The sequence below is a fragment of the Diabrotica virgifera genome, chromosome 9 (assembly GCF_917563875.1).
Source record: "Diabrotica virgifera virgifera chromosome 9, PGI_DIABVI_V3a".
In the NCBI taxonomy this organism is placed as follows: Eukaryota; Metazoa; Arthropoda; class Insecta; order Coleoptera; family Chrysomelidae; genus Diabrotica; species Diabrotica virgifera.
The window spans coordinates 95,146,738-95,159,836 of NC_065451.1; the positions used below are offsets into that span (position 1 = coordinate 95,146,738).

The 13,099-nt window shown below is 36.3% G+C and overlaps 1 protein-coding gene across 1 annotated transcript; it reads left to right on the top strand.

Annotated features, from left to right (window-relative positions):
- Positions 1-6,621: 6,621 nt before the first annotated feature.
- On the top strand, positions 6,622-8,806 carry LOC126891138 (piggyBac transposable element-derived protein 2-like). The gene is made up of 4 exons (XM_050660319.1): positions 6,622-6,641; positions 6,832-7,012; positions 7,192-7,648; positions 8,787-8,806. The coding sequence occupies exons 1-4, from the start codon at positions 6,622-6,624 to the stop codon at positions 8,804-8,806; spliced, it is 678 nt and encodes a 225-aa protein (XP_050516276.1).
- Positions 8,807-13,099: the final 4,293 nt, after the last annotated feature.

Genomic DNA, 13,099 nt, shown 5'->3' on the forward strand with positions numbered 1-13,099 from the left:
AGTGAAATCTGGGGCTACCATAACTGGGGAGTTGGTGAGAGCCTCCTTGATTTTAATGAAAGCTTCATTAGCTTCAGGAGTCCACACAATATTTTGTCCCTTTTTCCTATTTTGAAGTAAGTCAGTAATAGGGGACAACAAGGTAGAATAAGACTTAACAAACTTTTTATAGTAACCCACCATTCCTAACAATCGACGAACCTGGGTGGTATTTTTAGGCACAGGAAAATCACGAATAGCTGACACTTTGTCAGGGTCAGTATGTAAGCCATGTGAATCTACAACATATCCTAAAAACTTAATAGAATCACGACAAAAGCTGCTTTTATCTAAGTTAATAGTCAAATTTGCATCTTTTAGACGCTGAAACAACTGTTGCAATACAGAGATATGAGTGTTGAAATCAGGAGTAATGACTAGAATATCATCAAGATAATATTGACAATAGGGATCTAAAGCAGGACCTATTACCAAATCCATTAATCTACACATAGTCTGGGGAGCAGACACCAGACCAAAAGGCATTGTAGTAAACTGGTACAATCCTTTGCCACTTACTGCAAAGGCAGTAAGCTTCTTACTCTCTTCGCTTAATGGAATCTGTAGGAATGCCTTCTTTAGGTCGATGGATGAAATGTATTTAGCATTTTGCAGCTTAGTCAGGATGATGTCTATACGAGGTATAGGATAAGCATCCCTATTCATCGTTATGCTGTTAAGTTTACGTCCGTCGAAACAGACACGAAAAGTTCCATCCTTCTTCTTTGTCAACCACAAGGGGCTACAAAAGCTCGACGAGCTCTGCTCGATAATACCAAGCTTAAGCATTTCATCCACCTCCTTAACTAAGCTTTCATGCCAGGCTTGAGGCAATGGATACTGGTATTGTCTGAAGGGCTTAGACGAACCCACATCAATATGATGTTCAATGAGATGAGTTCTGCCTAACTGATTCTTCGAAGAGATAGAAGAGAAGGATTTGATGACATTATTCAACTGCTCTAACTCCTGAGCATTGAGTCTACTCATATCTTTAACTGCATCAACACAAGAGATATTAAAAGAAGAGACAGATAAAGAAAATTCAGAAAAATTTAATTCACTATTAAAAGTTTTCAGAAAATCCATCCCTAGGATAACTGAATTCTTAACAGAAGGTATAACAAAAAATGTAATCATCCTTTTACATGAACTAACAGAAATCTCAGTGGTAAACTGACCTAAAATTGGTTGGACTTGACCATCAGCTGTAGTCACTTGCAAACTCTCATCCATTCCTATCTTAACATTAGAATTCTGGAGAAATTCCAGACCTAGAGAACCTAAAATAGAGATATTGGACCCTGTGTCCAGTAAAGCTAAACAAGAATGTCCTAAGATAGATATTTCAAGGTATGGACGATTATCCTTGTTTTTTCGAACTAATAATGAATTAATGTCAACATCAATAAAAGAAGATAAGGTACTACTTGGAGAAACTACAGAAGAATCACAAAGGACATGATCGACTAACGTCCTCTTTTCGGTTGGTATCTGCCGTTCTGTGGTCTTTTGTCTTTCGGTGGGGGTTGGGATATTTGAGTGGTTTGGGCATGGACCTCCTGACTCGAGAAACTGATTTCTAGGTCTTGAGGATTTTCTAGAGTGTTCCCTGTATTTTGATGAGGAGTGGGAGTCACCCCTTCTGTCATTTCCCGAACAGAATTCACATTCACTCTTACGTACACCTTGACATCCACACCCATAACAAAACAGACGTCTAGGTTCAGAACATTCAAAATACCGATGTTTGGACCGAAGACAATTCCAACAGGTAATCTTCGAATTAAAAGTAGAGATATTACCAGACCGAGAATAATTTTGCCTATCAGAAAAGGTTGATTCCTGATTTCTGAAATTTGACCGACTTGGGACACTAGATATAGGTTCAGAAGACCATGACAAAACTTCTTCTAACCTCTTACATTTTTCTGTAAGATCAGCAATCGAGAGAATGTCAGTGAGTGCCAGACTCGGATGATAAGACGGCAACAAATTTTTCCTAATAATTCTTACTATATGGGACTCAGAAAGAGGAACTTCCAGACGGTTACACAAACTAACAACTTCATTGATAAAGATGGTGACTTTCTCCTGGGGAGCCTGTTTACGAGATTTAATTTCGTCCAGTAAGTTGTCGTCATAGTTATAAGGAAGAAAATCTGATTTCAGTTTGGCAACTAACTGTTGCCATGAAGTAAAACTACCTCGGTTATTGAGGTACCAAGTAAGAGCTGAATCCTTAAACAAGTCACCTGCTGACGAAAAGCACTCCTCTTCGCTATTCCCACGTGCTAGACGCAGACACTCTACTTTCTCCAAGAAACCAACAACATTTTCATTAGAGCCACCAGAAAAATGTACGCCCCATTTATAAATAGGAGCCGACTTAAAGAAAGGGAAGGAATTTACTGAAACACTTGGGTTATGAGGAGTGGAGTGAGCCTGTGGAACTACTTTATACTCAAGTTCGCCTTCCAGATTAAGTATCTTGAAGTTCAGAGACTTCTTGATGGCATCCTCTTCCTCATTTACTGACTCTAACAAATGAACCCTACCTGAAACATGACCTAAACGGGAAGTCAAGCGACCATATACGACATCACTATCGGAGCCAACAAAAGAACTAATTTGAGCCTTTAGATCTGCAATAGTGACTTCTATTTCACGGACCTCATCAACAAAATTAAGATGAGAAGCTGACAGAACAGCATAACTCCTATTTGCTGAAGCTTGTTTCAACGCACCTCTCAACACGACCATCTTAGCATCATCCGAAGTTAAAGATGGATCAGTCAACTGACGAATCCCCAATTCATAGTCTAATTCAGGAGTTAACAGATATTCCACCTTAAACGATGCCATTATAAACAACTGGGAAGTAAACACGAGAATGAGATAAAATGTAAGTAGGTAAAGTGTAACTTACTCTCTGTCCTCAAGTTAATGTTGTGAGTGGATACCTATACCAGTAATGTTTATTTGTTTGGTCCAGTCGTGAAATCCGTTGAAATGTACTGCTACAACTTCCGATAAACCTAAAATCGAAAAAAACTTTTAATTCAAGGTAGTGATTCACTTTTAATGCTACTCCGGACTTGTAAAAATATGTGAAATCTTTAAATTCAAGATATTTAAATTTTTAATTTAAATTTAATTTATTATTAATCCAAAATAAATATTTAACCAATCAAAACAAATAAATTTATTCAGTCAACACAGTATACTATAGCAAAACAAGTTTATTCAAGATATAGATATAAGACACGTCCAAAAAAAATTTGAAGTACCAAAGTGAACATTCGAATCAAAATCTAAAAACACAATCACTGAAACCACCAAGATAAAACCAAAAGTAAAATGAGATATTTTCAAAGCCAAAAATGTAAAAGAAGCCACACGTTGGGTCTAGCCAATTGAAACCTCTTTACTCTGGGTATAGAGATTTTTGAAGAGAAGAAGAACTGAATAAAGATGGGTAAAAGAAAATGATAAGAGATTTAAGACGACAAGAAGAGGGGCTTAGCTCAGAAGGACAAATTAAATGGGCAGAGAGACACTAAATCTCAAGTGGGTATTTGGGCTAGCTTCTATACACCGAATATTGGCTTTGGAGATATGAGAAAAAAAAATTGATAATGAAATGATAGTAACTAGAAAGAAAATGAGACCTGCAAACACAAAAATGGAAGAAAAATAGATCAGAATGCTAGAGATAAAATAATATCGAGATACAACAAAGAAAGAAGAAGAACAAAGGGCGCCAACTCGAACGAACAACTCAGCTCTCAGAACCAAGAAGTTGGACAGGTTCGAGATTTTTGAAGTAACGAACAACAGGAACTCTATGACACTGGTTACAACCACCTGAAATACAAAATACTAAATACTAACCGTGTCTTGCTATATTATATACTGGTAATACAGACTGAAATAAAACATCAACCTTTCTAATAACAAATATATTAACAATAACTCTATTATACATATATTGACAATGTAATATATAAATCAAAACACAATAACAGTGGTAGTGGGTGGTGAAACGGTCAAACAGGACCAAACAGCCACTAACTTACAATTAACCACTACACACTGCGCTAAGTAAATGTATTAGTAGAAAATCCAAAAGCAAAAGTCCGTGTGAATAGCACAAAGTTCTTACAACTAAAAGTTAGTAATATTTCCTAAATTGAACTCGTCTAATGAGATACGTACACGACAAGAACGCTACGGTTACCAAAAATTAAGTATCTCATCTAGCAAAAATACTAATTATTATACAATTGACTTATATAAATGAGCTGGTCAGACTCTTAATATACAATGTAAAAACCCACTAGACATATTCCCTATTTTAAAAGCTCGACAAAATTTTACCCCCGATTCCCTATCAAATTTTAAGCTACAATTATTTATGATTATTATTAAACAAGACTTACTTAATTAGAAAAAACTACTATTTATAATATGGAACAAAACAAAGACCTGAAAACCCTATCTGTCACGAAAATATGTACCTAGTTCCACTCGATTGTATGCATACAAACAGTTTACAGTGCAAGCAACTATAGAGTACCCAAAATATATAAATAATAAAAGTAAACAAACTTATCTTTCACCACAGTTCCTATTTAAGAATTCAAGATGAAGTCCATAGGAGAGTCCTTTTGGCACGATAAACTGGTTGGATGCTGTGGTGGGCAAGTCCTACTGAAAAATCCTAAATGTTGTGAAGTCAGGTACTGGTTTTCTCCAACGAAACAGCGAGCTCTATGGGTAAACCATGGCAAAGTTGCTAACAGTTACTGGTACATACTTCAAGTGACATAAATTATGCAAAGGAATGCAAAGTGACTAAGTTACGACGTAACTAAGTGACTAAGTCACTAAGTGTCTAAGTGGCGGAATCTACAATAAAGTTTATTAAATTTAGTTATTTATGTATTACAATAACAGTAGCAGTACATATTGAACAGGCCCAAACAAAAACATCAAATATTAGGTAGGTTAGGTATCCATATGTCATGTCAAAATTTCTGAAGTTTACTTCAATTCAGACATGACAGGGACGTGCGCATTAGATGGGCGTGACAGATAGACTGTATAGATACTCGTTAAAACTTTTTATAAATCACAGATAAAAAACTTAAGTAAAAACGTCACGATAAGGTATAAAAGATATTAGAATTTAGGTTTGGACACTAGAAAAACTTGACCTTTAATGTTCTTTTCAAATATTTAAAGGATAATATGATCTACAATTTGGAATTTAAATTTAACACTAAAACCCTGTGGCCTTGATTGATTGTTCCTTTGTAAATGGAAATGAATATCATTATTATAATATGGATTATATATGAACTTAACTACAATGATGCATTACCACGAAAAATAATGAGAAATATATCAACAGTTTACTTACTTGGACAGACGAAACACGCTGGCCTTAACTTCTTTTATGTAAAAAAAAACCAAAGATAAATTGAGTTTTGATATTATCGCTATTCCAAAAAAAAAATGGTCTTAATGTTCCTTGATTTTAGTGATATATCTGCTCCATTTTTATTCCAAATCTCGTCCAAATCCGCCACTTAAGAAAAAAAACACAGCGTGTTCGCCCTGAGTCTTGACCAAAACTGAAGTCCCGATGGCCGGATCGACAAAATCGACCGCCCAGGTTTTCGCGCGTGAGCAGAGAGATATCGTTCTTAAGTCGATCGACGGCGTCGCACACGGAATTTATTTAGGGGTATTTGATGAAATTTTATTGGGATTTATTTAGTTAATAGCGTAACTGCTACAATTTGTCTTCAAATTTCATATCGAACACTTTTAAATTTCACATATATCATATTTAAATTCCGATGTAATATATGTAATAGGGTGTTACAACTGTATTACCTATTACAGAATATCTCGTAAGGTATTAGGAATTGAAAGCTAAGTAGATGTTTGAACGAAAACTCAGGTAAGTTTTTTGAATCAAGTAAATTTTTTTTCTTTATCAAAGATGAGGTTAGTTTTACAACTTAATAATCGGTGAGATATTCAAGTAAAGTTTTGTTCATGTTCAGATATAGAAATTTCATCGGATTTATAACTAAAAATCCAGTTGATTTTGGCAGTCAGGCACTGTCCTGGTAAAAATGGACCCGACACTGGTTCGAGGATTTAGTATATAAGCTAATAAAGCTATCAGAAAATGATCTTAGCTTTAAAAACCCATTATTGGTGAACTGTGAATCTTCTTTTAATTTTCTAAATGGGTCTGATAGCGGTAAAAGAGTTATATATTGGGTTTTTTGCATAATCAACATTATTTAGTTTGATGGCTACAATGATGGCTCTATCTCTTGGCACCTTTTAATTAACCCATTCATGCCCGGTGGCAACTACAGTTGCCACGCCTATGAATGTCTTCCCCGCCCCTCGCCCACTGTGTAATTCGCAAAGTGCACTTAAGTTAGGTGGAGGGGGTTATCGGCTAACAAATTCAGTAAAGCCACAGTTTGTATGTATCATTCAACCAGTTTGTATCGATAGTTTTCTTAGTGATATTATACGTGTTTAGTTATTCTCATGGCAGCCGACAGTTCAATGTAAGTATACAAATATGTATATATATTTTTTCAAACCAAAGATTTATTCTCTTCAATAGCAAGCTTTTGTCGCAATTTTTAACTATAATTGTTATTCGTGGGGGATTTACTTTTTTCAATATACATATATAAAAGTACATGGCAACTTAAGTTGCCACTGGGAATATGGATTATCGTTTGTTATTTTCAGGTATGTACGAGGAAGATATGGCAAGGGGTTACTTTTTCACAAACTTCTGGAGACTCTCGAAGAAGAAAATGAAATGCCTGAATATATATTGATTTTTCCTCCCGAAGAACCTCCTGATTTCTCGGATGAAGAAGTGGCCGGCGATACCAATCATCTTCCAGCTCGTATCCTGCGCTCTCAAGTAAGAAGTACAGTCATGAAATTAAAGCTGCAGATGATACTAACAACGTTTCCCAACCAAGTACCTCTCGACAGAATAATATTTCTCAACCATGTACCTCCAAATGCCCGAAATCTGCCAAACGACCACGTCTAAATCCAACTACATGGAAATCAAATATTTTTGAATTTTCTTCGAAGGTTCCTGAACCCGACAACGAATACCGGCCAAATGTAGAGGATCTTTTGAAAGAAACAGTTAAAAGCCCGATTGACGTATTTAGGTGTTACTTTACACAAGATATAATAGAGCACATTGTTCGCGAAACAAACTCTTATGCCGGGCAAAAATTAGTTCATAACCTGAACGCCACTTCGGCAGAAATTTTAACGTTTGTTGGGGTTATGCTCTTATCGGGATATCATCCACTGCCTTGCAGACGGCTTTACTGGACTGTAGATGAAGACGTTCATACACCAATAGTCTCAAATGCAATGAGACGAAATCGTTTTGACGAACTCATGAGTTTCATTCATCTCGCCGATAATCAGTCCAATGACGGTACTGATCGAATGTACAAAATTCGCGCTTTGTTAGATATGCTAAATTCTGCATTCAAGCAAATTACTCCTGGTCCCTCTGTTAGCGTCGATGAGAGTATGATTCCGTATTACGGGAGACATGGAAGTAAGCAATTTATAAGGGGTAAACCCATTAGATTTGGGTACAAACTGTGGGTAGCTGCCGATCCTTCGGGTTACATACATCATGTTGAACCGTATTGTGGCTCTTCCACTCGCCTTCCTCAAACTGGTCTAGGACAAGGTGGTGATGTTGTTATAGGTCTAATTGATCACATGCAATTTAAAAAATGACACAGACTTTATTTTGACAATCTTTTTACGTCGGTTGCATTGTTGCAAGAAGTAAGTTCCAGAGAAATTGGAGGCACAGGAAGATTGCGTGAAAATCGCTGTAATGCCTCAATGAAACTCCCAGAAAAAAGTGCGTGGAAAAAAAAAAGAAAGAGGTGACGTGGCTACTTCATCGTCTGGAGATATTTTGCTCGTTCGCTGGAATGATAATAACGTTGTCACAATGCTTACCAATTGTGACAAAGTATATCCTATGAAAAAAGCAAGCAGATATTCTCGTGTAGAAAAAAAAAAGATTACAATCGATATTCCAGGTCCCGTTGAACAGTACAACAGCAACATGGGAGGCGTTGATATAATGGATCAATTCGTGGCTTCTTACCGTTGCCGAATTAGATCAAAAAAATGGTGGTGGCCTTTTTTTTCATGGGCTGTAGATGCCGCATGTGTACAAGGTTGGCTCTTATATCGTCGACTTGGTTATGATATACCATTGTTGAACTTTAGGCGCCAATGCACAGTTTATCTTTTGAAATCATTTGGAACCCTTCCAAAAATACCTGGTGTCAGAACGTCTTTGAATTTTTCACCTGTACTTCAAGAACTCCGAAAAGACCACACTGATCATATTATTCTGAAAGGTGCGTCCAAGTATCGCCGTTGTAAGGTCTGTGGTAATCGGACATCCTATCTTTGTATTAAATGTGACATTGCATTACACCCTGACAACTGTTTTAAAGTGTTTCACACATAGAATTCTTGTTGTTAGATGTTATTAACTGAATTTAATAAATAGATACTAATTTTTTCGTTTATTTTTATATTTACACCGCTTAATCCCAGTGGCAACTAGAGTTGCCAGGCTGCCATTTTGGCAGTTAGATGCTGATAAGGTTTTAACTACCATTTTTACATTTAAGGTACCATAGAAGTTCCGTGAGTAAAATATTACACAAAAAAAATCACTAGGGAATTCTGGGCATGAATGGGTTAACTTCTGAGCCCGCCACATTTATGCGTTACCATTCGTCAGCGTCTCAAGCCACTTACCAGTATGAAGCTATCTCCTCAAATGCTAATTTAAGCAAACTCTCTGAAAGTAATGAGAAATGTAAGACCGAGAAATGTTATAGAGTGCGAAAGATTTAGCAAATTTGGGTAATTTCGGGCAGTTTGGGAAACCTCTTTAAGTTCAGGAAATCTCGTGAAGTTGTACAAATTTTTAAAAATTGATCAAATTCCGAATATCAAAAATCGTGAAAAATTCATGAAGGTACAAGGCTGAAAAATCTCGAATATTTGGAAAATCTTGCCAGTTTCAGAAATTTTACCGATTTCTTAAAATTTTAAAAAATACGGGAGGTAAATTTATGAACAATACGATATTGCGAAAATCTGCAAGATCTGAGTTCCAACGCTTTCCCCCTAAACTTCTCCAACGAATGAATGTCAAATGATGCCATCAATAAAAAAATTCCCAAAATGATGTTGTGGTACTTTTCCCTTTGTTTTTCCCTTTTCTTTTTTAACAATCATCGATTTAAAATGGTCCGATGCGAGTCCAACGTTTAGACCCGGTTTTACCACGGTGGGTTTGGAAAATATGACATAAAAGCCGAAAACGTAGATATTAAAAAACTTAGCTGTTTTATGTGTATTCTTGTTGAAACCTAAGTTTATTTTTTGGTTGGTTTTCTTCTTCTTCTTCAGGTGCCATCTCCGCTACGGAGGTTGGCAATCATCATAGCTATTTTAATTTTTGAGGCAGTAGCTCTAAATAGTTGTTTTGAGCTGCATCCAAACCATTCTCTCAGGTTCTTCAGCCATGAAATTCGTCTTCTGCCGATGCTTCTTCTGCCATCTATCTTTCCCTGCATTATGAGTCGCAGGATGCCATACTTCTCGCCCCGCATCACATGTCCGAGGTACTGTAGTTTTCTTTCTTTAATTGTCAGTTCAACTTCCTTCTCTTCCTTCTCTCTTGGTTTTCTTATCTTGGAATATTTTTATGAAATTCGTTTTTGATTGTCTTAAAAAAACAAGACGCCCTCAAAAATACTGGGCTCAGACAGGAAACATCTCTTCCCCTCTCATGAGGTTTTGCTCTCGTTGTGTGAACTTTTTCACAAAAGGGGTAAAGTGATACCTACAAATATTTATAAAAAAACACACATACACTCAATTGTAAAAGAACGCTTTATTTGCAAAACAATCAATTTAATTTCAGATGGAAAACTCGAAACACTTATATCTATCGCACGCAAGAATCAAAAAACGATCAGTTTTCAACAGAATAATAATCAGAATCATCAAGATTTTTTTTCAATGGCGACTGAAGACATAAATCATTTTTTCTTCAAACGTCAAATAATGATGACATTACTTATCTAACTTGATCCTGTCAAAGTTTGATGTCTCCGCCGGCAGCAGTTTTTTTTTCCCATTTCTTTACGGCGGAGGGAAAAATGTTGTCATGGCAACAATATGAAACATGTCACAAAGCAACAATACAAATGTCATTAACAACAATTAAACATCATTTTTATTTATGGTAATATTAAAAGTACAATTAGTTAATGAGGCATTCTCAAAATTGAAACCGTGCAAAAATGTTCCCGACTCTTGATACGCATTGGTAATTGTTGATGATACTGATGGTCGAGCACAACTTTCAGCAATCATTCCCGATGTTGGCGAATCATGAGGGTTTAAAATTTTTTGAGCATTATCGTTCTTATTTCTTATTGAATCCTCTATATATCCTTCGGCAACCGTGCTTGATTTCCAGCCCCCATGTCGTTTGAGGCATTCTAGATTTCCGCCTCCATCAATTAAAAGTGTTGCTGAAGTTCGTCGTAAAGAGTGACCCGTGTATGCGCTTGCATCGTTTAAATTTAAATAACTAGCTACTTTTTGGGCTACTGCGCTGATCGAATGTATTCCCATGACGCTTCGGTAACACTTTCCATTTTGGTACTTGATAAAAAATCGGTTTTCTGTGAAATTTTCAGGCCGCAGTGATGCATACTTTTTATACAGTTTAATGTAGTTTTGACCAATTATCGTAAAAGATCTAATTTGTCGTGTTTTACTGTCTGGGATTTTGATAATTATTACATTTTCTTTATCCTCAATGTCCACAGTCTTCATTTTTACCATTTCGTCGCATCGACAGGCGCCGGTAACCCCAATTAACAAAACAATCTGAAATATTTTTATAATTTAGTAGAGTATACTACATGCTTTGCAATATAATTTTTTTTACCTTTAATCCTAAATACAACTTATCTGGCGCTTCAAACAAAAATTTATCAAACTCGTCTTTAGTGAAAACTTTAGACTTCTTTGCAGTATATCCTTCGCTTGTCTTTTTCAGAAAGGCACGTAACTTTAAAAATTTGCTTATATCCACATTTTTTCTAATAACTAACTCGGATTTTATCATAGAGTATCGTGACCACATGTAGAAGATTTCCATTTATTTTCATTTTCCATTATATTAAAATATGCCAGTAAAACGTCTTCGGTAACTTGCCGTACTCCTCTTGTATCGCACCACTCTTGGAAGTGCTTGTACGCTAACCGATACTTTATTCCGGACTTGGAGGGCCCCAAACGTGCTACTGCATCATTAGCCGCGGACTCAATTTCGTTTGGGTTTTCCATTTTCGCACTAAATTTGCGGTTGCAACAACAATAAGCTGTCTTTAATAATTGCAAACAACTGTCAAACAACTGTAACCAGGGAGACGCAAATCCCACCGACGCGACGACTTAATTATTTTAATTTCTAACATCTAGACGACTTTGATAGTTGTCACAGTTAATTTCGAGTAAAAATAGCGTATGAATTGTACTATGTATGGTTGAAAATTGCTACGTTTGAAGAAAAAATAGTATACTTTATTCGGCAAAGAAGCGACTTTTCTTGACTTGCCCTCTATTACGCGCCTCACTTCGTTCGGCGCGTAATATCGGGCGCGTCAAGAAAAGTCATGCTTCTCCGCCTCATAAAGTAATATACTATTTTCGTATGTTTTTTCCTGATTTGAGAAGTTACCGTTGCTATATCGTTCGTCGTTACTCAATGAGTACTCGTTCAAATTCTGTTTGTTGGGATTCTCGCTAGAATTGAATGTTCTGGAAAATTTGCGATCAGAACTGCTTATATGATCACTTGAAGCCTGTTGACTGGAAATGGTGTTGATTTGATTGTCTCCTACGGAAATGTCGAAACTGTTGTGACTGTAGTTATGCTCTTCGAAAATGTTGTGGTTGAAAACTTCGCAGCTATCCTGTTCTTTGGAAATGTCGTATTTGTCGAAATCGTCGTTCTGCTCGTTTATAACTTGATTACTTGAAACCTTGTTTTTCCAAGAATTGTGTTGTGCTATCATGTCATTTTTAAGGCTATCGTTATCTCTTAGAGTTTTATCATCATTTTCATTGGAGTCATGTTGGGTAGAACTTGTGTGCTCAAAAAGTTTTTGATCTGAAAGATTTTTGTCTGATGCACAAATTTGTTTTTTTGGCTGAGGGATTGGAAAGTCCTCATGTTTCATTGCAAAGTTCAACAAATGTGATGATAAAATGTTGGCGCCTTCCAATAAATCTTTCAAATGAATCTTCAGGAATCTTTCTGCGTTGATTACTTTACCAAACTGAGCCAGTACTCGATTTTTTAAATCGCCAAAAGTTTGTTCCACATGTGCAGATGTTGCGTGATTTGCGTGAAATGGCAGTATTGCCGCTGTCCACCGTGGAAATTCTTTTGCTAACTTCAGCAGATGATTATGGATGAAATTCGGCAAATAAAAAGCGTTGAGATCTTCTCCGTCTTCTACTGGTTCTTGCGCGGCTTTCAATACAATTTCAGTAATAAATATCCCAATTTTTCCTGAATTGTTTTGGACATCAGTACCCTCGTCATCATCAGCAACTTTGATTTCTTCTTTGTCATTTTCAAGATTTTTTTCAATTTGAAACAGATTTGCGGTTAAAAAGCCTTCGTCGTTTTTTTGTAGAAAAGGCCTTGTTTTTATCAACATTTCCAACTGCTTCCTTACCTCATTTACCGTGATCATCTCGTCATTCAATTTGAGTGTTGAATCTCTGAAAGGTTGCAGTGCCATAATGCACGTATGAAGAAAAATGGATTCAAATTGTTCAGGTGATTGACAGTCGACCATGAGTGCTACGCACCTGACAAAAAAATTCCGTACAGCTCTTTGTT

What these genes read in the sequence shown, in the direction of transcription:
- LOC126891138 (XM_050660319.1), top strand. Translation starts at nt 6,622, where the DNA reads ATGGCAGCCGACAGTTCAAT. An exon ending in CTCGTATCCTGCGCTCTCAA is followed by an intron (nt 7,013 to 7,191) that starts GTAAGAAGTACA and finishes TTTTCTTCGAAG; the next exon opens with GTTCCTGAACCCGACAACGA. An exon ending in CTCTGTTAGCGTCGATGAGA is followed by an intron (nt 7,649 to 8,786) that starts GTATGATTCCGT and finishes TTTACATTTAAG; the next exon opens with GTACCATAGAAGTTCCGTGA.